General features: G+C 41.9%; 1 protein-coding gene across 1 annotated transcript in view; it reads left to right on the top strand.

The window, feature by feature from the left end:
• Positions 1-24,728, top strand: part of LOC138354909 (uncharacterized) — a 101,052-nt gene that overhangs the window by 16,140 nt on the left and 60,184 nt on the right. Inside the window, exons 3-4 of the mRNA XM_069309388.1 lie at positions 19,056-19,296; positions 19,849-20,036. Coding sequence (XP_069165489.1) covers positions 19,056-19,296; positions 19,849-20,036 — 429 coding nt within the window. The remainder of the gene's footprint in view (positions 1-19,055; positions 19,297-19,848; positions 20,037-24,728) is intronic.

Genomic DNA, 24,728 nt, shown 5'->3' with positions numbered 1-24,728 from the left:
ATATATATATATATATATATATATATATATATATATATATATATATATATTGTCAGGGTATGCGAGGCAAGTAACAGTATACAAGATATCCTAAGTACTTTATCCTGTCAACAGTCGCCAACGTCGTGCTGTCTCTCTCTCTCTACATCGACACCACCCAGTAGTATTAGCGATAACTGTTACTCACCGTAGCCCTGCGGGTCTTCACTCAATCCTTGCGGCGCCACTGTTCGCCAGGAGAGTATCCCAGTCGATCCCCAGCCAGCCTTATAGCCAAAGATGAGTGGGAACTCAGTTTGCTCTCTCCCAACCATGTGCCCGCCCCGACAAGGGCTCTACTACTAACTGCAAGGTCGCCAACTAGTGTTTCCCGTGTCCAGTAACACGTCAGTGGTATTGTGGAATTGTGGTACTAATGGCAGAGAGCTCACTCACTAAATCTGGTCACAGGCAGGTATAGGTCTCTAATACTGTCACTCTTTGGAACTGTTCTATAGCAACAAGATATATGGAGGGATAATACAAACGCAAAGGTATTTTGTATTTTACTTAAAACTTCAAGGTATTATATCCATATCAACAACGAAACATCAAGTACAAAGCAGAAAGTCACTCTCTCTTCATAAAACTGGGGCTCATCTAGAGGGCAATACTCTCCCCTCCTATCAATGTCATAATCAGCTGAGTGGCCCCCCTCACCGTGCGAATGCTTAGTACTTGTTTCTTTGGCGTGAAGCCCCTGATTCTTTAAATTCGCATGGATCACTATATTTGTAATCAACACAATATGTTCTATAATGGCAATAGAATGCAATGAATCACCACACTGATCTCAAGTTCAATAACTCATTTCTACAGCACTTAACATAATATTTCACTCTAATAGCGTAATGCACTGTACTTCCTAAAAATTACAAGGAATGCAATTAACCACAGTACTGTTCTTAGACTCAGTAATTCCTCTCGAAGGCGATAACACAATTAATCACTGCACACATGGAAATATTATTCATCACACCAACATATGCATATATAGAGATAAATTCGGCAATATCAATAATAATAAGACAAATACTGGGCACACAGCCTAACACCAATAACTGGTACACTTATATACATATTCTCTGACAAAAGTTATCATATTAATGTCACATGAAAGAAATCATCAACGACACAGTAAACTCTTCAATGATAACAGGTGCATCCACACACCGCAAATATTTATACCGTGAGGGCTTTCTACAGCCTCACTTCCCACAACTGTGTCCTACCGTGACATAGACATTAGTGAGCCTTGCTCACGACATGAAAGATACTCTGGCTAAATATATTGCTGACTAAAGGGGAATTGGGAGGGAAACTAGAATCATCTACTTCCACCTCACTGATGTGGACTCGCCCTCCGGTGAGAGTTGAATTGTAGCTCCTGGTCCCAGCTTTCGCCTTGTTGTAGGGAACGCCCCCACACACACACTGATGTGTTCTCCAGGAACCCAATCAACGTCCCAAAATAAACGCATCATCGCCGTGCTCTGTCCTCCGCAGGTCCGTGCTCCTCCACAACGTCTTGCAGGGTTGGAGTCGGTCTCCCGGCCGTCGACTTCTCACAACTACGGTTGCCAACCTACTTCTTGGCTTCAGTCGTTCTGATTCCCAATTAGTTTTCTTCTTTCACTGCTTCCCGGTAAATTGGCCCAACCGCTACGTCGTCACTGTGAAGCTGTCAGACGTCCCAGACGTCACTGTCTAGACTTCACTCTGCACAGCACCTGACCCTGGAGCACTTGATGCTCAATATTCCGTCAATTCCCTCTTCGGTCCACACATGGAATGAAGGAAGACCTCTCAGCGTACTTGTAGACTACAGGTGACGCGTAAAATCCACGGGAGCTGGGTACAACTGTCAAATCCGACAGGACCAACCTTCGCACATCCGTCCACCTTGAAGTGTCGTGTCAGACTGGTGGCTTCAAAGAGGCACAATCGCCGGACCCCCCTTCCTTCGTGACGTCATACTTGTCAGGGGCGGTTTTCATTGGCTCCCTGTGTCACGTTACTGTCAGTGACCAATCTGGTGCCACTGACGTCACACAGTTTTGGCGGCAAAACGGAGGGGCCAGCACCACATTGGCGCCCTAGATAGCCTATACCACAGGCCAAAATACATTTCTTTTACGAATTTCTCGCCAACGCGAGAACACTACACGCTCCCACATATATCAAACTGTTGTCCGCAACGTAGAGAACGCTCGGGTAAAGTGGATATGACTCTTACAGCAGGTGTGGGAGAAATATAAGGGGGGGGAACACCATCACAATATATATAAATGTATATATATATATATATTTATATATATATATATATATATATATATATATATATATATATATATATATATATATATATATATATATATATATATATATATATATATATATAATCTTTGGACAACACCCACCAGTGGAACCCAGAAAGCACAACTACCTTCCAGTAGCTGCCATAACTAGTACGCTTTAACCCACTACACCATCAGACCCTACAAAAGAAGTAGAGACTTCGAGATATATATACATCTCAAATATCTCCACTTCCCAAGGGCACCAGACAAGTGTGAGGTTAGTCTGCGTTTTTCAAGCCACTGTCAATGTGAGAGAACTCAACGTCAGAGTTGATCCGACCTTGGAAGCGACAGGACGCGCCTCGGTCTGCTCTCAAGGATTAGAGGCTCTACAAGCCTTATTCAGTGGATTAAACTAGCCATCGCAGCCCACCATAAGTTATTGGAGACCCTGCGCTTCTGGGAAGCAAAAGGAACCAAGTTCATTGAGCAGAGAAGTGCCAAACTTGGAAAATAGTCGGCGACGACGCTGGGGCGGCGCCGCTGGACGTTGAGGTCTGGAAGGTGCGGCGGGCAGGCCTAGCTGTGACCGGGTCACATCCACTGAGAATCTTGGAAGGACGACACCGTGCCTAGGACAAGGAGCAACACCTTGTGGAAGGGGCGAGTGTGGGAAAAATAGTGATTAGCTCAGCGCCCATCGATGAACCAGGATTGGGGCAGCTGAATCTCAGGGATTTGAACGGCGACGACGCGAAGGCTCCACGACACCTGTGGACCTGTGGGACGTTCCTGGATCGTCGAAGATCGACTCAGGAAGCGTGGGAACCTCACACCATCGAGGGACAGGCGTCGGGAGCCAGGAGTGTAAGGTCAGTGTGTATGGATGGCAGGACAGTGAAGAAGAGGCGCCGACGTGGTGAAGAGGCCCTCCTGTGAGAGTGTGGGACTCCTGTCTTCCTGCCCAGTTGAAGGAGTGTTGGAGGTCGTGGAAGAAGAAGCTGACGATCTCCAGACTTATTATCCATATTTCCATATTCATGTATTACTTGTGTTTGTGTGTGTTCATGTAATTTGCATCAGTAAATTCACACGTTTTATCACTGTGTTTAAGTGTGCCTCCATTTATGATATTTCTCTATGAGCATACACGAAGGTTATCATAGTACCACCTAGGGAACACTACGTTCTCTATAGCAGTTCTTATTGCCTGGAGGGTGGTAAAGACAGCACAGACTTACATAAAAGTGTACCCTTAGCCATCCGATCAGTATCGGTGCCTGAATGGTGGCAACTATTAACGTAGTGGCTAGAGAGAGGTAAAGCCACACAGACCTTCCTGGGAAAGTACCCTGGGCCAACAGTCTAGTAGCAGATCTATGGGAGTAGCAATCTTCTGGCTACAAACAATATATAATACACCCACTGAACTGCATTGCTGGGGTGTGCATTAAACTCTCTACACAGAAATCCTCGATAGATACAGCGATAGCAGGCGGCTTGACGTTTGCGAGGCAGTACACATCAAGAAGTCAACACCAGCAATCAACAGCCAATTATTGCACAACTATATTCTACCCACCTCAAGACTCCGCTCCAATATAGAAGTATCAAGAAATATGGACCAATAGGCTTTCTACAAACACTTCTATTCAATATCCATTGTTTCGTGTTCTGTCTTGTGTTGATGAAATTAATACCCTATTAATACTCTTGTTCTGTCTTGTGTTGATGAAATTAATACCCTATTAATACCACATCTTGTTCTGTCTTGTGTTAATGCCACATCACCCCTTCCACCTCACTCAAATGTAGATATAAAATCGGAGATGCGTAAGTTCTATTCAGTTGTGTATTTGTGAACTAAAGTCTTTGAAAATGTAATAAGTTTTACGAAACGCGCTCGTGTCGCGTCAGACTAGAAATAAAAATGAATTTTGGAGAATTGATTTTTGATTTACCTCCAACAGTGAAACGAAATGTACGAAAGATTGAGAAAATTCGTGTTAGAATTATTAATCTTACTTTTTCGGTCATATTTAATAATATATGTCTACAGGAAAGACTGCTACCAAAATATACTAATATATATATATATATATATATATATATATATATATATATATATATATATATATATATATATATATATTGTCAGGGTACGCGAGGCAAGTAACAGTATACAAGATATCCTAAGTACTTTATCCTGTCAACAGTCGCCAACGTCGTGCTGTCTCTCTCTCTCTACATCGACACCACCCAGTAGTATTAGCGATAACTGTTACTCACCGTAGCCCTGCGGGTCTTCACTCAATCCTTGCGGCGCCACTGTTCGCCAGGAGAGTATCCCAGTCGATCCCCAGCCAGCCTTATAGCCAAAGATGAGTGGGAACTCAGTTTGCTCTCTCCCAACCATGTGCCCGCCCCGACAAGGGCTCTACTACTAACTGCAAGGTCGCCAACTAGTGTTTCCCGTGTCCAGTAACACGTCAGTGGTATTGTGGAATTGTGGTACTAATGGCAGAGAGCTCACTCACTAAATCTGGTCACAGGCAGGTATAGGTCTCTAATACTGTCACTCTTTGGAACTGTTCTATAGCAACAAGATATATGGAGGGATAATACAAACGCAAAGGTATTTTGTATTTTACTTAAAACTTCAAGGTATTATATCCATATCAACAACGAAACATCAAGTACAAAGCAGAAAGTCACTCTCTCTTCATAAAACTGGGGCTCATCTAGAGGGCAATACTCCCCCCTCCTATCAATGTCATAATCAGCTGAGTGGCCCCCCTCACCGTGCGAATGCTTAGTACTTGTTTCTTTGGCGTGAAGCCCCTGATTCTTTAAATTCGCATGGATCACTATATTTGTAATCAACACAATATGTTCTATAATGGCAATAGAATGCAATGAATCACCACACTGATCTCAAGTTCAATAACTCATTTCTACAGCACTTAACATAATATTTCACTCTAATAGCGTAATGCACTGTACTTCCTAAAAATTACAAGGAATGCAATTAACCACAGTACTGTTCTTAGACTCAGTAATTCCTCTCGAAGGCGATAACACAATTAATCACTGCACACATGGAAATATTATTCATCACACCAACATATGCATATATAGAGATAAATTCGGCAATATCAATAATAATAAGACAAATACTGGGCACACAGCCTAACACCAATAACTGGTACACTTATATACATATTCTCTGACAAAAGTTATCATATTAATGTCACATGAAAGAAATCATCAACGACACAGTAAACTCTTCAATGATAATAGGTGCATCCACACACCGCAAATATTTATACCGTGAGGGCTTTCTACAGCCTCACTTCCCACAACTGTGTCCTACCGTGACATAGACATTAGTGAGCCTTGCTCACGACATGAAAGATACTCTGGCTAAATATATTGCTGACTAAAGGGGAATTGGGAGGGAAACTTGAATCATCTACTTCCACCTCACTGATGTGGACTCGCCCTCCGGTGAGAGTTGAATTGTAGCTCCTGGTCCCAGCTTTCGCCTTGTTGTAGGGAACGCCCCCACACACACACTGATGTGTTCTCCAGGAACCCAATCAACGTCCCAAAATAAACGCATCATCGCCGTGCTCTGTCCTCCGCAGGTCCGTGCTCCTCCACAACGTCTTGCAGGGTTGGAGTCGGTCTCCCGGCCGTCGACTTCTCCTCACAACTACGGTTGCCAACCTACTTCTTGGCTTCAGTCGTTCTGATTCCCAATTAGTTTTCTTCTTTCACTGCTTCCCGGTAAATTGGCCCAACCGCTACGTCGTCACTGTGAAGCTGTCAGACGTCCCAGACGTCACTGTCTAGACTTCACTCTGCACAGCACCTGACCCTGGAGCACTTGATGCTCAATATTCCGTCAATTCCCTCTTCGGTCCACACATGGAATGAAGGAAGACCTCTCAGCGTACTTGTAGACTACAGGTGACGCGTAAAATCCACGGGAGCTGGGTACAACTGTCAAATCCGACAGGACCAACCTTCGCACATCCGTCCACCTTGAAGTGTCGTGTCAGACTGGTGGCTTCAAAGAGGCGCAATCGCCGGACCCCCCTTCCTTTGTGACGTCATACTTGTCAGGGGCGGTTTTCATTGGCTCCCTGTGTCACGTTACTGTCAGTGACCAATCTGGTGCCACTGACGTCACACAGTTTTGGCGGCAAAACGGAGGGGCCAGCACCACATTGGCGCCCTAAATAGCCTATACCACAGGCCAAAATACATTTCTTTTACGAATTTCTCGCCAACGCGAGAACACTACACGCTCCCACATATATCAAACTGTTGTCCGCAACGTAGAGAACGCTCGGGTAAAGTGGATATGACTCTTACAGCAGGTGTGGGAGAAATATAAGGGGGGGAACACCATCACAATATATATAAATGTATATATATATATATATATATATATATATATATATATATATATATATATATATATATATATATGTCGTACCTAATAGCCAGAACGCACTTCTCAGCCTACTATTCAAGGCCCGATTTGCCTAATAAGCCAAGTTTTCATGAATTAATGTTTTTTCGTCTACCTAACCTACCTAACCTAACCTAACCTAGCTTTTTTTGGCTACCTAACCTAACCTTACCTATAAATATAGGTTAGGTTAGGTTAGGTAGGGTTGGTTAGGTTCGGTCATATATCTACGTTAATTTTAACTCCAATAAAAAAAAATTGATCTCATACATAGAGAAAAGGGTTGCTTTATCATTTCATAAGAAAAAAATTATAGTAAATATATTAATTCAGGAAAACTTGGCTTATTAGGCAAATCGGGCCTTGAATAGTAGGCTGAGAAATGAGTTCTGGCTACTAGGTACGACATATATATATATATATATATATATATATATATATATATATATATATATAATCTTTGGACAACACCCACCAGTGGAACCCAGAAAGCACAACTACCTTCCAGTAGCTGCCATAACTAGTACGCTTTAACCCACTACACCATCAGACCCTACAAAAGAAGTAGAGACTTCGAGATATATATACATCTCAAATATCTCCACTTCCCAAGGGCACCAGACAAGTGTGAGGTTAGTCTGCGTTTTTCAAGCCACTGTCAATGTGAGAGAACTCAACGTCAGAGTTGATCCGACCTTGGAAGCGACAGGACGCGCCTCGGTCTGCTCTCAAGGATTAGAGGCTCTACAAGCCTTATTCAGTGGATTAAACTAGCCATCGCAGCCCACCATAAGTTATTGGAGACCCTGCGCTTCTGGGAAGCAAAAGGAACCAAGTTCATTGAGCAGAGAAGTGCCAAACTTGGAAAATAGTCGGCGACGACGCTGGGGCGGCGCCGCTGGACGTTGAGGTCTGGAAGGTGCGGCAGGCAGGCCTAGCTGTAACCGGGTCACATCCACTGAGAATCTTGGAAGGACGACACCGTGCCTAGGACAAGGAGCAACGCCTTGTGGAAGGGGCGAGTGTGGGAAAAATAGTGATTAGCTCAGCGCCCGTCGATGAACCAGGATTGGGGCAGCTGAATCTCAGGGATTTGAACGGCGACGACGCGAAGGCTCCACGACACCTGAGGACCTGTGGGACGTTCCTGGATCGTCGAAGATCGACTCAGGAAGCGTGGGAACCTCACACCATCGAGGGACAGGCGTCGGGAGCCAGGAGTGTAAGGTAGATCATTTTCCCTCCCATTACCCCTTGTGTGAGTAGGCTAGTTAGGCCATAATATTTATTTATGTATGTGGCAGCAGGACTTTAATACTTTAGTAGTAGAATAGGCTGCAAGGCAGCTTGTGTCCAGGACTGTCAGAGAGGACAGTGTGAATGGATGGCAGGACAGTGAAGAAGAGGCGCCGACGTGGTGAAGAGGCCCTCCTGTGAGAGTGTGGGACTCCTGTCTTCCTGCCCAGTTGAAGGAGTGTTGGAGGTCGTGGAAGAAGAAGCTGACGATCTCCAGACTTATTATCCATATTTCCATATTCATGTATTACTTGTGTTTGTGTGTGTTCATGTAATTTGCATCAGTAAATTCACACGTTTTATCACTGTGTTTAAGTGTGCCTCCATTTATGATATTTCTCTATGAGCATACACGAAGGTTATCATAGTACCACCTAGGGAACACTACGTTCTCTATAGCAGTTCTTATTGCCTGGAGGGTGGTAAAGACAGCACAGACTTACATAAAAGTGTACCCTTAGCCATCCGATCAGTATCGGTGCCTGAATGGTGGCAACTATTAACGTAGTGGCTAGAGAGAGGTAAAGCCACACAGACCTTCCTGGGAAAGTACCCTGGGCCAACAGTCTAGTAGCAGATCTATGGGAGTAGCAATCTTCTGGCTACAAACAATATATAATACACCCACTGAACTGCATTGCTGGGGTGTGCATTAAACTCTCTACACAGAAATCCTCGATAGATACAGCGATAGCAGGCGGCTTGACGTTTGCGAGGCAGTACACATCAAGAAGTCAACACCAGCAATCAACAGCCAATTATTGCACAACTATATTCTACCCACCTCAAGACTCCGCTCCAATATAGAAGTATCAAGAAATATGGACCAATAGGCTTTCTACAAACACTTCTATTCAATATCCATTGTTTCGTGTTCTGTCTTGTGTTGATGAAATTAATACCCTATTAATACTCTTGTTCTGTCTTGTGTTGATGAAATTAATACCCTATTAATACCACATCTTGTTCTGTCTTGTGTTAATGCCACATCACCCCTTCCACCTCACTCAAATGTAGATATAAAATCGGAGATGCGTAAGTTCTATTCAGTTGTGTATTTGTGAACTAAAGTCTTTGAAAATGTAATAAGTTTTACGAAACGCGCTCGTGTCGCGTCAGACTAGAAATAAAAATGAATTTTGGAGAATTGATTTTTGATTTACCTCCAACAGTGAAACGAAATGTACGAAAGATTGAGAAAATTCGTGTTAGAATTATTAATCTTACTTTTTCGGTCATATTTAATAATATATGTCTACAGGAAAGACTGCTACCAAAATATACTAATATATATATATATATATATATATATATATATATATATATATATATATATATATATATATATATATATATATATATATATTGTCAGGGTACGCGAGGCAAGTAACAGTATACAAGATATCCTAAGTACTTTATCCTGTCAACAGTCGCCAACGTCGTGCTGTCTCTCTCTCTCTACATCGACACCACCCAGTAGTATTAGCGATAACTGTTACTCACCGTAGCCCTGCGGGTCTTCACTCAATCCTTGCGGCGCCACTGTTCGCCAGGAGAGTATCCCAGTCGATCCCCAGCCAGCCTTATAGCCAAAGATGAGTGGGAACTCAGTTTGCTCTCTCCCAACCATGTGCCCGCCCCGACAAGGGCTCTACTACTAACTGCAAGGTCGCCAACTAGTGTTTCCCGTGTCCAGTAACACGTCAGTGGTATTGTGGAATTGTGGTACTAATGGCAGAGAGCTCACTCACTAAATCTGGTCACAGGCAGGTATAGGTCTCTAATACTGTCACTCTTTGGAACTGTTCTATAGCAACAAGATATATGGAGGGATAATACAAACGCAAAGGTATTTTGTATTTTACTTAAAACTTCAAGGTATTATATCCATATCAACAACGAAACATCAAGTACAAAGCAGAAAGTCACTCTCTCTTCATAAAACTGGGGCTCATCTAGAGGGCAATACTCCCCCCTCCTATCAATGTCATAATCAGCTGAGTGGCCCCCCTCACCGTGCGAATGCTTAGTACTTGTTTCTTTGGCGTGAAGCCCCTGATTCTTTAAATTCGCATGGATCACTATATTTGTAATCAACACAATATGTTCTATAATGGCAATAGAATGCAATGAATCACCACACTGATCTCAAGTTCAATAACTCATTTCTACAGCACTTAACATAATATTTCACTCTAATAGCGTAATGCACTGTACTTCCTAAAAATTACAAGGAATGCAATTAACCACAGTACTGTTCTTAGACTCAGTAATTCCTCTCGAAGGCGATAACACAATTAATCACTGCACACATGGAAATATTATTCATCACACCAACAAATGCATATATTGAGATAAATTCGGCAATATCAATAATAATAAGACAAATACTGGGCACACAGCCTAACACCAATAACTGGTACACTTATATACATATTCTCTGACAAAAGTTATCATATTAATGTCACATGAAAGAAATCATCAACGACACAGTAAACTCTTCAATGATAATAGGTGCATCCACACACCGCAAATATTTATACCGTGAGGGCTTTCTACAGCCTCACTTCCCACAACTGTGTCCTACCGTGACATAGACATTAGTGAGCCTTGCTCACGACATGAAAGATACTCTGGCTAAATATATTGCTGACTAAAGGGGAATTGGGAGGGAAACTTGAATCATCTACTTCCACCTCACTGATGTGGACTCGCCCTCCGGTGAGAGTTGAATTGTAGCTCCTGGTCCCAGCTTTCGCCTTGTTGTAGGGAACGCCCCCACACACACACTGATGTGTTCTCCAGGAACCCAATCAACGTCCCAAAATAAACGCATCATCGCCGTGCTCTGTCCTCCGCAGGTCCGTGCTCCTCCACAACGTCTTGCAGGGTTGGAGTCGGTCTCCCGGCCGTCGACTTCTCCTCACAACTACGGTTGCCAACCTACTTCTTGGCTTCAGTCGTTCTGATTCCCAATTAGTTTTCTTCTTTCACTGCTTCCCGGTAAATTGGCCCAACCGCTACGTCGTCACTGTGAAGCTGTCAGACGTCCCAGACGTCACTGTCTAGACTTCACTCTGCACAGCACCTGACCCTGGAGCACTTGATGCTCAATATTCCGTCAATTCCCTCTTCGGTCCACACATGGAATGAAGGAAGACCTCTCAGCGTACTTGTAGACTACAGGTGACGCGTAAAATCCACGGGAGCTGGGTACAACTGTCAAATCCGACAGGACCAACCTTCGCACATCCGTCCACCTTGAAGTGTCGTGTCAGACTGGTGGCTTCAAAGAGGCGCAATCGCCGGACCCCCCTTCCTTTGTGACGTCATACTTGTCAGGGGCGGTTTTCATTGGCTCCCTGTGTCACGTTACTGTCAGTGACCAATCTGGTGCCACTGATGTCACACAGTTTTGGCGGCAAAACGGAGGGGCCAGCACCACATTGGCGCCCTAAATAGCCTATACCACAGGCCAAAATACATTTCTTTTACGAATTTCTCGCCAACGCGAGAACACTACACGCTCCCACATATATCAAACTGTTGTCCGCAACGTAGAGAACGCTCGGGTAAAGTGGATATGACTCTTACAGCAGGTGTGGGAGAAATATAAGGGGGGGAACACCATCACAATATATATAAATGTATATATATATATATATATATATATATATATATATATATATATATATATATCGTACCTAATAGCCAGAACGCACTTCTCAGCCTACTATTCAAGGCCCGATTTGCCTAATAAGCCAAGTTTTCATGAATTAATGTTTTTTCGTCTACCTAACCTACCTAACCTAACCTAACCTAGCTTTTTTTGGCTACCTAACCTAACCTTACCTATAAATATAGGTTAGGTTAGGTTAGGTAGGGTTGGTTAGGTTCGGTCATATATCTACGTTAATTTTAACTCCAATAAAAAAAAATTGATCTCATACATAGAGAAAAGGGTTGCTTTATCATTTCATAAGAAAAAAATTATAGTAAATATATTAATTCAGGAAAACTTGGCTTATTAGGCAAATCGGGCCTTGAATAGTAGGCTGAGAAATGAGTTCTGGCTACTAGGTACGACATATATATATATATATATATATATATATATATATATATATATATATATATATAATCTTTGGACAACACCCACCAGTGGAACCCAGAAAGCACAACTACCTTCCAGTAGCTGCCATAACTAGTACGCTTTAACCCACTACACCATCAGACCCTACAAAAGAAGTAGAGACTTCGAGATATATATACATCTCAAATATCTCCACTTCCCAAGGGCACCAGACAAGTGTGAGGTTAGTCTGCGTTTTTCAAGCCACTGTCAATGTGAGAGAACTCAACGTCAGAGTTGATCCGACCTTGGAAGCGACAGGACGCGCCTCGGTCTGCTCTCAAGGATTAGAGGCTCTACAAGCCTTATTCAGTGGATTAAACTAGCCATCGCAGCCCACCATAAGTTATTGGAGACCCTGCGCTTCTGGGAAGCAAAAGGAACCAAGTTCATTGAGCAGAGAAGTGCCAAACTTGGAAAATAGTCGGCGACGACGCTGGGGCGGCGCCGCTGGACGTTGAGGTCTGGAAGGTGCGGCAGGCAGGCCTAGCTGTAACCGGGTCACATCCACTGAGAATCTTGGAAGGACGACACCGTGCCTAGGACAAGGAGCAACGCCTTGTGGAAGGGGCGAGTGTGGGAAAAATAGTGATTAGCTCAGCGCCCGTCGATGAACCAGGATTGGGGCAGCTGAATCTCAGGGATTTGAACGGCGACGACGCGAAGGCTCCACGACACCTGAGGACCTGTGGGACGTTCCTGGATCGTCGAAGATCGACTCAGGAAGCGTGGGAACCTCACACCATCGAGGGACAGGCGTCGGGAGCCAGGAGTGTAAGGTAGATCATTTTCCCTCCCATTACCCCTTGTGTGAGTAGGCTAGTTAGGCCATAATATTTATTTATGTATGTGGCAGCAGGACTTTAATACTTTAGTAGTAGAATAGGCTGCAAGGCAGCTTGTGTCCAGGACTGTCAGAGAGGACAGTGTGAATGGATGGCAGGACAGTGAAGAAGAGGCGCCGACGTGGTGAAGAGGCCCTCCTGTGAGAGTGTGGGACTCCTGTCTTCCTGCCCAGTTGAAGGAGTGTTGGAGGTCGTGGAAGAAGAAGCTGACGATCTCCAGACTTATTATCCATATTTCCATATTCATGTATTACTTGTGTTTGTGTGTGTTCATGTAATTTGCATCAGTAAATTCACACGTTTTATCACTGTGTTTAAGTGTGCCTCCATTTATGATATTTCTCTATGAGCATACACGAAGGTTATCATAGTACCACCTAGGGAACACTACGTTCTCTATAGCAGTTCTTATTGCCTGGAGGGTGGTAAAGACAGCACAGACTTACATAAAAGTGTACCCTTAGCCATCCGATCAGTATCGGTGCCTGAATGGTGGCAACTATTAACGTAGTGGCTAGAGAGAGGTAAAGCCACACAGACCTTCCTGGGAAAGTACCCTGGGCCAACAGTCTAGTAGCAGATCTATGGGAGTAGCAATCTTCTGGCTACAAACAATATATAATACACCCACTGAACTGCATTGCTGGGGTGCAGATATAATAACCCAGCTGGCGACCTTGCTAAGAAGAAGATAGAGAAGACAGGCGGGAAAGGAGTTCCTGCAACCTTTCTGTCTGGCAGGCAAGACTCAGGGAGGTTATGGTTATAAGGTAAGCCTGAGTCTTCCTTCACTCCCCCACGGGTCTAGGCCGGAACTGTTAACAGCAGTTTCCCCGTGTTTGACTGAAGGGCTTCCAGGGTGAATCAGTGGCACCCCTTTTGTGGTGGAAGCAAAGACCTGCGGAAGTGGGCATTGTTGGTCCTCTCCTGTGTGACCAAGGAGACTCCGGTGAATCCCGGGAGTCGGAGGGGCTGAGTATTCGGCCTTTTGAGCCCCTAGCAGCTGAGTGTTAGCAGAGCCCCGGCCCGGCCCACCCACCTCCACGTGACAATATATATATATATATATATATATATATATATATATATATATATATATATATATATATATATATATATATATATATATATATATATATATATATATATATATATGTATATATATATATATAATGTATATATACATATATAATATATATATACTATATATTATATATATATATATTATATATATATATATATATATATATATATATATATGTATATATACATATATAATATATATATATATATTATATATATTATATATATATATTATATATATAATATATATATATATATATATATTATATATAATATATATATATATATATATATATATATATATATATATATATATATATACGTATATATACATATATAATATATATATTGTATATATATATTATATATATATATATATATATATATATATATATATATATATATATATATAGATGTATATATACATATATAATATATATATATATATTATATATATTATATATATATATATATTATATATATAATATATATATATATATATATATATATATATATATATATATATATATATATATATATATATATATATATATTATATATATATGACCTCTTGGGGACTGTAAGCTCCAAAAAAAAACAGTATATAAGCAAGACAACAACATCTCTTTCTAGGCGTTTAACGATGCATAAGCAACAGGGCTCCATTAAGGAACATATAATCTCTTCCCACAACCAAACCATCGCCAGAGAAATCCTAGTAAACAGCACAGAAATCATCTATAGATACAGCGATAGCAGACGGCTTGACGTTTGCGAGGCACTACACATTAAGAAGTCAACACCAGCAATTAACAGCCAATTAATGCACAACTATATTCTACCCACCTCAAGATGCTGCTCCAATATAGAAGCATCAAGAAATATGGACCAATAGGCTTTCTACAATCACTTCCATTCAATACCCATTATTTCGTGTTCTGTCTTGTGTTGATAAATTTAATACCTTATTAATACCACCTCACCCCATCCACCTCACTCAAATGTAGATATAAACAAATCGGAGATGTGTAAGTTCTATTCAGTTATGTATGTGTAAACTAAAGTCTTTGAAAATGTAATAAGTTTTACGAAACGCGCTCAAGTGTCGCGTCAGACTAGAAATAAAAATGAATTTTGGAGAATTAATTTTTAAATTACCACCAGCAGTGAAAAGAAATGTACGAAAGATTGAGAAAATTCGTGTTAGAATTATTAATCTTACTTTTTCTGTCATATTTAATATATATATATATTTATATATATATATATATATATATATATATATATATATATATATATATATATATATATATATATATATATATATATATATATATATATATATATATATATATATATATATAAATATATATATATATAAATATATATATATATGTCGTACCTAGTAGCCAGAACGCACTTCTCAGCCTACAATGCACGGCCCGATTTGCCTAATAAGCCAAGTTTTCATGAATTAATTGTTTTTCGACCACCTAACCTACCTAACCTAACCTAACCTAACTTTTTCTGCTACCTAACCTAACCTAACCTATAAAGATAGGTTAGGTAGGCTTGGTTAGGTTCGGTCATATATCTACGTTATTTTTAACTCCAATAAAAAAAATTGACCTCAAACATAATGAAATGGGTAGCTTTATCATTTCATAAAAAAAAAATTGAGATAATATATTAATTCATGAAAACTTGGCTTATTAGGCAAATCGGGCCTTGCATAGTAGGCTGAGAAGTGCGTTCTGGCTACTAGGTACGACATATATATATATATATATATATATATATATATATATATATATATATATATATATATATATATATATATATATATATATATATATATATATATATATATATATATGTGTCGTACCTAGTAGCCAGAACGCACTTCTCAGCCTACTATGCAATGCCCGATTTGCCTAATAAGCCAAGTTTTCATGAATTAATTGTTTTTCGACTACCTAACCTACCTAGCCTAACCTATCTTTTTCGGCAACCTAACCTAACCTATCCTATAAAGATAGGTAAGGTTGGGTTAGGTAGGGTTGGTTAGGTTCGGTCATATATCTACGTTAATTTTAACTCCAGTAAAAAAAAATTGACCTCATATATAATGAAATGGGTAACTTTATCATTTCAGAAGAAAAAAAATTGAGAAAATATATTAATTCAGGAAATCTTTGCTTGTTAGGCAAATCGGGCCTTGCATAGTAGGCTGAGAAGTGCGTTCTGCCTACTAGGTACGACATATATATATTGTGACGGTAAAGCGTTGGTGTTCGGCTGTTTCAATAGCTGGGGGCAGGGCCTCGTCACATCACAAAAAAAGAGAGGAAAGTTTGTCGTTTCGGCTGTGGTAAGATAATGGGAAGACACACAAAACACAAGTATATAAACTATGAAATTTTAATTACTCTAGAAAACAAGACATGAATAAAGGTAATCTCATAAAAATGCAGGACAAGTCAACAAACAAAATAACATGAATAATCACTGGCAAATGAAAAGTTACGCTAAGACAAGTAAGTTACAGTGATAGCAAAATAAAATAATATGAGTGCCGGAATACTGGCTTCAAGCTGCCACCTCCCTTAGTACACGAAAGCCAAGGCTTAGTCCACCAGCGAGAGATGTCAACTTCATGGAGCACAAAGATATTCTGACGAGACTGGCGCGCTGCAGCCCAGACGTCGACTTGTGGTGGTGGCGGAGCGCAGGTGCGACAAGACAGCAACAGGCAGGCAGAGGATGAGCAGTTTGCTGGTTACGGGCTGTGGCCGGTGTCGGGGTGTGCTGGTTACGATTTGCTTCCTGGGCAAAACGTTTGGCGATACTGGTGGACGTATCTTCTATATAGTATCTTGTACTTTGACGTAATGATGTAGGGAAGAGCAGGCTCAATCTCTCTTGAAAGAGATTATCGTCACAATATATATATATATATATATATATATATATATATATATATATATATATATATATATATATATATATATACATATATATATATATATTGTGACGATAATCTCTTTCAAGAGAAATTGAGCCTGCTCTTCTCTACATAAAGTTATGTATATTATACAACAATAAGATGCTACCTTCAAGATACGTCTACCAGTAGCACAAAACGTTTTGACCAGGAGGCAAACGTACCCAAGACTCCCCCCTACTCCACACTCCCTCCATGCCGGCTCCGTCATCAACCAGCAAACTATCATTCCCAGCTTGCCTGCTTCTGATTGGTGACCCGCCGACTGCACACCTGCACCTCTGCACCTCAGCCCCCTCTACAAGTCGATGTATTGGCTTGAACCAGCCATTGAAGTCAGAATATCCTTGTGCTCTCAAGCCGTGAACAACTAACTGATATACGCTGTCTATCAGGTGGATGTTTCTCAGCTAGCGCTATATTCTCAGCACCTATTTAATCACTTTGTCTTTATATTATTGTAGAGTAACGTCATCCCTATTCTTCATTCTTATGTTATATTTTTTTTACTTGTTTGTTTGCACTGTACATAGCCAAGGAATTGTCTTTGTTTTTAATTTGTTTTCTATATTAATTAATGTTTCATTGTTCACACTATGTGTTTTGCGTGTCTTCCCTTACTTTACCTCAGATAAACATCCAAGCAGTCTATCTTTTTTTGTAAGTGTGATTAGGCATTGACACCAGCCATTGGAGGACTGCTGAACATCTACACTCCTACACTTTCCCGTCACATTTAATGGGGGCCTGTCCTAGGAGCTTCACTCAGGAACTAGTACCAGAACATCAATTTGTGCTAAGCGTATTTGGCTTTGTTGCAGTTGCTTTTCAATATTTTCATTACTTTTAATATTTATATGGTGCTGTGTGCATTGTGCATTCCGAGAGTAGCATATTGTGAGTGTTGGATAACTTTGGATTACGTGGTGACTGTAGGCCACAGTCATACTCTTAATTGGTCATCCCTCCCTCCGTGTTATTGCTCGTGTTTTCCACCTTTTGTCCCTAGGATATTTCTCAATCTCAGACAGATCATCATTTTGGTACCCTGGTACCTTTTTTTTGTCTTCGGGTCAAAGCCCCCTATCTTCTGCAATCCGACCGAAGGAGGATAAAGAGGGCCATAGTTCCTCTAGCACGGACTAAGTTGCTGAGTTGGGACCTCAACAGCAGTTCTCGTCACCAGTTGACACTAGCACCCCTACACGTCGGTCAAAGATGATGATATTTACTTAGGTAGGGAATTAGCTTTCTTTTTTCAGAGCACAAAGTTCGCTAATTCTGTAAGTATCATATTTCATTTAGTGGGAAAACCCTTGCTTATGTCCTATAGAGACTCGGCAAGGTATGCCTACATTCTTGGAGCACCTTATTCACTTTTGAAACAATAAAATGTTTCATTTGTTTTAGAAACTATCAGTTTCACTTATTTAGTAGGATTTTCTTCCCCTTATTCTCTTACATTGAGTACCGGGTACAAGATTTCCTGCGCTTTTGATTGACTAATCATTTACCCTACTAAAATTAACATTAATTGTTAACTGGATAGTTACTAGTTGCCACGTTATCCTGTTACTGACACTTCCATATCACAAGTATTCGTTGTACATTTATTTGCTATTTTTCACCATGTTTCGTCTCCAAGCTTTTCGCAACGATCCAGCAGGTGAAATAGGGAACTTAAAAGTCGTGCCAAGAAAACCGAATTACAAACTCTTGCACACGAGTATCACTAGATGTTCCCCATGGAGCCAACAAAAATGAATTGCACAATTTAATATTGGATCACCTCTTAGACGAAGGGAAGATTGACTCTGAAACTCACGAAAATTATTCTATTGCAGATAGACATGCTTTGACAACTATGAAACTCAAGCTTGAACTTGCAAAGATCGAGCGGGAGCAACAAAAAGAAGCCCTCCAACAACAAAAGGAAGTTCTACAAATGAGGGAAAGAGAGGCGGTCATAAGGAAAGTAGAACAAGAAGGAGAGGCGGCCCTAAGGAAGGAAGAGGCTGCCATAAAGAAAGAACAACAAGAACGTGAGGCGGTCCTGGCGAAAGAAGCTCTCCTTATAAAGGAAAGAAAGGCTGCAATCAAGAAAGAAGAACAGGAACGTGAGACTACACTACTCCGTGAGCGTGAGCGAGTACAGCTTGAAGCAAAACAACGTTACCTGGAGATGCAACGCGAGCATGATAAGAAGCAAGCCGATATGGCTATAGCATGTCGTCAACAAGAACTCACGTTGGAAACTACACACCACACTCAGCGCCAACAAGCTACAGCTAATCTTCCCGTAAGTTTCAATGTCTCCCATGCAAGTAAGTTAATGCCACCATTCATTGAGACAGAGATTGATGTCTTTTTAACCACTTTTGAGACCCTAGCTAAAAAACTTAGCTGGCCTACAGATCAATGGTCTACCCTTCTCGGAGTGCATCTCACAGGTAGAGCTGCAGTTACTCTCAGTACCTTAGTGTCTGAGAATGACTACCAGACCCTGAAGCAAGCAGTTTTGAACGCCTACCTTCTCTCCACCGAAAGCTACAGACGAAAATTCCGTGACTATCTAAAGGCAAGTACCACCACCTTTCTAGAATTTGCCAATACAAAGAAAAGATATTTCAAGAAATGGCTGGAAGCAGCACATGTCTCTACATTTTCAGAACCCGTCAACCTCATGATAGTTGAGGAATTCTTGAGACGTGTTCCCCCTTCCGTCCGTTTATATTTAGCAGACAAGGAAGAAACCGACTACATCAGATGTGCGAAGTCAGCTGACACCTACAACCTCATCCACCGGCATACACCAGAACCACCTTCCAGTAAGAAGTCTTGGTATAGTAATGATAAAGTGAGTGCCGGTCAAGCGAGCTTTCAATTGTATTGTATGTATTGCAATCTCTATGGACATACCATAGATAAATTTGGGAAGGCTCAATACAAAAGCAATGAAACTCCTAAACCCAAACCGACTCCTCCTAAGTCCGGTAAGCCTGTGATGAATGTTGGTGTTCCTGTTAATGATCTTTCTCTCTTCAGCAAACACCTGTATCCTGGAACTGTCTCTGCCAACGGTATAGATTCAGAGGGACGTTTCAAATTGAAGATCTTGAGGGACACAGCGGCTCTTCAGTTAATAATATTGAAATCAGCTCTGCCTAACATCACCTACACCGGGGAAACCGTCCTTATCACTGACCTCATTGCTACCACTCCGTATTCACTCGCCAGAGTCCACACGGATTGTCCTTTTGTGACCGGTGAAGTCCAAGTCGCCATCAGGGAAAAGCCTTTTCCCATGTCTGGAGTGCAACTTCTCCTGGGCAATGACTTGGCAGAAGATCTGCAACCGTCCAACCTGATCATCATGGACAAACCCCAGGTGTGTAACTCTGTAGTGGACAATCCCATCTTTAAGTATGTTTCAGCAGAGTCCAAGAAAGTGATGAAGTTTCTCCTCCGGTTTTGGTGACCACCCGTGCACAAGCTGCACGCCCGCAACCATCTGACTCTACTGCTACCGCTGTCCCTCAAGACCATCAGAATCTACCACCGAATCTTACTAGTTTGGAGTTCCGTAAGTTACAGAGGGAGGATCTATCATTAACACCATTATTCTTCCAGGCTGAGACTCAACCTGACAGTATCCCTGGGTTCTTCCTAGAGAATCAGTTGCTCTACCGCAGGTACAGACCCAGTAAGCTGAAGGAGGACAACGATTGGGCAAATGTCGAACAACTAGTGGTTCCCACCAGCCTACGGCCCGATATTCTACACCTGGCCAACGGAGCTCTTTCTCACTATGGTTTTAACAAAACCTACCACGGAATTAGACAAGACTACTACTGGCCAGGTATGGTTAAAGACGTCAAAAGTTACGTGCAACAGTGTCATACATGTCAGATGGCAGGTAAACCTAACATCTCTATTCCCCAGGCTCCATTAAATCCTATCCAGGTGCCTGCGGAACCTTTCCACAGACTCATCATAGACTGTGTTGGTCCTTTACCCCGGACCAGTTCTGGTAACGCCTATATACTAACTATCCTGTGTCCTACCACCAGATTTCCCATAGCAGTTCCAGTAAAGAACATTACGGCTGCTACTGTGGTGAAACAACTATTGAAGATCTTCACCCAGTATGGATTTCCAAGAGAGGTTCAAAGTGACTGTGGCACCAACTTCACCAGTGATCTCTTCAAGAAGACACTGGAAGAGTTCAACATCACACAGGTACTGTCCAGCCCCTATCATCCTGCTTCACAGGGTTCTCTTGAACGTAGTCATCAGACTATTAAAGCACTCCTAAAGAAATTTTGCAATGAAACCTTGAAGGACTGGGATAAACAACTTGACCTCATTATGTGCATTTTCAGAAGTCTCCCCAATGAGTCTCTAGAAGTATCTCATTATGAGATGCTCTACGGACGTAAGTGCTGTACTCCTCTCAAAGCTTTCAAAGACTCTCTACGTAATGCCACCTTCATTGATCCTCAGAATGTGCCCCAGTTTCTTCAAAACTTAAAACACATTCTAGAGAGAGTATGTAAATTTGCTAATGACAATCTATTGAAAGCTCAGGAGAGGATGAAGACTCATTTTGACCAACGCAGCAAACTAAGGAAATTTAAACCAGAAGACTTCGTGTTGGCATGTTTTCCTATCCCAGGTTCTCCATTGCAAAACAAGTTTTCGGACTTTACCGCATCAAGGAGTGCAGAAACAACCGCAGCTACGTTCTTGAGACTCCAGATAGGCGGCGGAAGACCCACTTGTGCCACGTCAACCTCCTGAAGCAGTATCAAGGTACTCCCCCTACTGTGTTGGTATCATTATCCACATTTAAAGGTCCATACCTCCACAGTGAGACCTTCCCTGCTTCTTTTCCCGAAAGCACTAACACTGAGTCAGTGCCTTTCAACTCGGAAATCCTTAATGATCTTCATACCTATTTGCAGGACAGTAATAGTGCTCCTCTCATCAGAATCTTCAAGGAACATCAGAAGTTGTTCAGCGATGATCCACAGGAGTGTAATGTGGTTCAGCACGACAACCAGCTACTCCCTGACACCTGGCCGATTCGTCAACCTTTCTACAGAATCAGCCCGAGAAAAAAGGAAGTTATGCGTGTTGAGGTACAGTACCTCCTGGATCATGGGCTGGCCACCCCTTGTGAGTCCCCTTGGGCCTCACCCTGCATCTTGGTGCCGAAACCGCAAGGTAAAGTGAAGTTGTGTACCGATTACCGGAAATTGAATCTTGTGACTATCAAGGATGCTTATCCATTACCTAGAATAGATGACATCTTTGACGCCATTGGTAATGCTCGGTATCTATCGAAGCTAGACTTACTCAAGGGATACTACCAAGTGTGTTTGACAGAGCGAGCTAAGGAAATATCTGCCTTTACCACTCATTTTGGCCTTTACAGATACGAACGCCTTCCATTTGGACTATGTAATGCCCCGGCCACCTTCCAGCGAGCTGTCAACCGCGTCATCCAGGACTTAGATAACACCTACGCCTACTTGGATGATATCGTTGTGGCAACCAACACCTGGAGTGAACATCTGCTCCAGCGGCAACGATTGTTTGCCAAGCTCCTGACAGCCGGCCTCACCATCAACTTGGGCAAGTCCACCTTTGCTAAAGATAAAGTGTGTTATCTTGGTCATGAGATAGGGAGTGGCAGCCTAGCTCCGTTAAACATACATTCCCAAGCCATCCAGCATTACCCACAGCCTGCCACCAGGAAGCAGCTCCTGCGCTTCCTTGGTCTTGCCTCCTACTACCGTAGGTTTGTGAAGAATTTTAGTATGGTGGCGACACCATTGATCACTTTAACCAGCCCCAAGCAACGGTATCATTGGACCATTCAGCAAACCATTGCTTTTGAACAACTTAAATCCATGCTCTGTTCTAATCCTATTCTCGCCTCGCCAGATATCACCAAGCCTTTCATCCTCCATGTCGACGCCAGTGGTACCGGCATCGGGGGGGTGTCCTGATGCAACAACGAGGCGAGGAGGTTCTACCTGTTAGCTACTACAGCTACAAGTTAAAACCTCACCAGAAGAACTACAGCACTATCGAAAAGGAACTTCTCTCCATTGTCCTGAACTTACAGCGCTTTGAATCGTACCTACAAAGTGCTCGGTCTACCACCATCTACTCGGACCACAATCCCCTATGCTTTCTGCAGAAAGCCCAATTCAACAATCAACGACTTCTACGATAGGCTTTGTATCTGCAGAATTTCAACCTGGAGATCTTCTACATCAAGGGTTCTGACAACATCATAGCAGACGCCCTCTCCAGAGTCTATGAGGTAGAGGCAGCTCCACCTACCACTCTACCATCTGAAGACGTAACTTCACCCATTAGAGCAGGCTTCGGGGGAGAGTTGTGACGATAATCTCTTCAAGAGAGATTGAGCCTGCTCTTCTCTACATAAAGTTACGTATATTATACAACAATAAGATGCTACCTTCAAGATACGTCTACCAGTAGCACAAAACGTTTTGACTAGGAGGCAAACGTACCCAAGACTCCCCCCTACTCTACACTCCCTCCACGCCGGCTCCGTCATCAACCAGGAAACTACCATTCCCAGCTTGCCTGCTTCTGATTGGTGACCCGCCGACTGCACACCTGCACCTCTGCACCTCAGCACCCTCTACAAGTCGATGTATTGGCTTGAACTAGCCATTGAAGTCAGAATATCCTTATACTCTCAAGCCGTGAACAACTAACTGATATACGCTGTCTATCAGGTGGATGTTTCTAAGCTAGCGCTATATTCTCAGCACCTGTTTAATCACTGTCTTTATATTATTGTAGAGTAACGTCATCCCTATTCTTCATTCTTGTGTTATATGTTTTTGACTTGTTTGTTTGCACTGTACATAGCCAAGGGATTCTCTTTGTTTTTAATTTGTTTTCTATATTAATTAAAGTTACATTGTTCATACTATGTGTTTTGCGTGTCTTCCCTTACTTTACCACAGATAAACATCCAAGCAGTGTATCTTTTTTTTGTAAGTGTGACTAGGCATTGACACTAGCCATTGGAGGACTGCCGAACATCTACTCTCCTACACTTTCCCGTCACAATATATATATATATCTATATATATATATATATATATATATATATATGTCGTACCTAGTAGCCAGAACTCACTTCTCAGCCTACTATTCAAGGCCCGATTTGCCTAATAAGCCAAGTTTTCCTGAATTAATATATTTACTATAATTTTTTTCTTATGAAATGATAAAGCAACCCTTTTCTCTATGTATGAGGTCAATTTTTTTTTATTGGAGTTAAAATTAACGTAGATATATGACCGAACCTAACCAACCCTACCTAACCTAACCTAACCTATATTTATAGGTAAGGTTAGGTTAGGTAGCCAAAAAAAGCTAGGTTAGGTTAGGTTAGGTAGGTTAGGTAGACGAAAAAACATTAATTCATGAAAACTTGGCTTATTAGGCAAATCGGGCCTTGAATAGTAGGCTGAGAAGTGCGTTCTGGCTATTAGGT

Source organism: Procambarus clarkii, chromosome 65 (assembly GCF_040958095.1).
Source record: "Procambarus clarkii isolate CNS0578487 chromosome 65, FALCON_Pclarkii_2.0, whole genome shotgun sequence".
NCBI lineage: Eukaryota > Metazoa > Arthropoda > Malacostraca > Decapoda > Cambaridae > Procambarus > Procambarus clarkii.
This window is presented reverse-complemented; position numbering and strand designations above follow the sequence as displayed.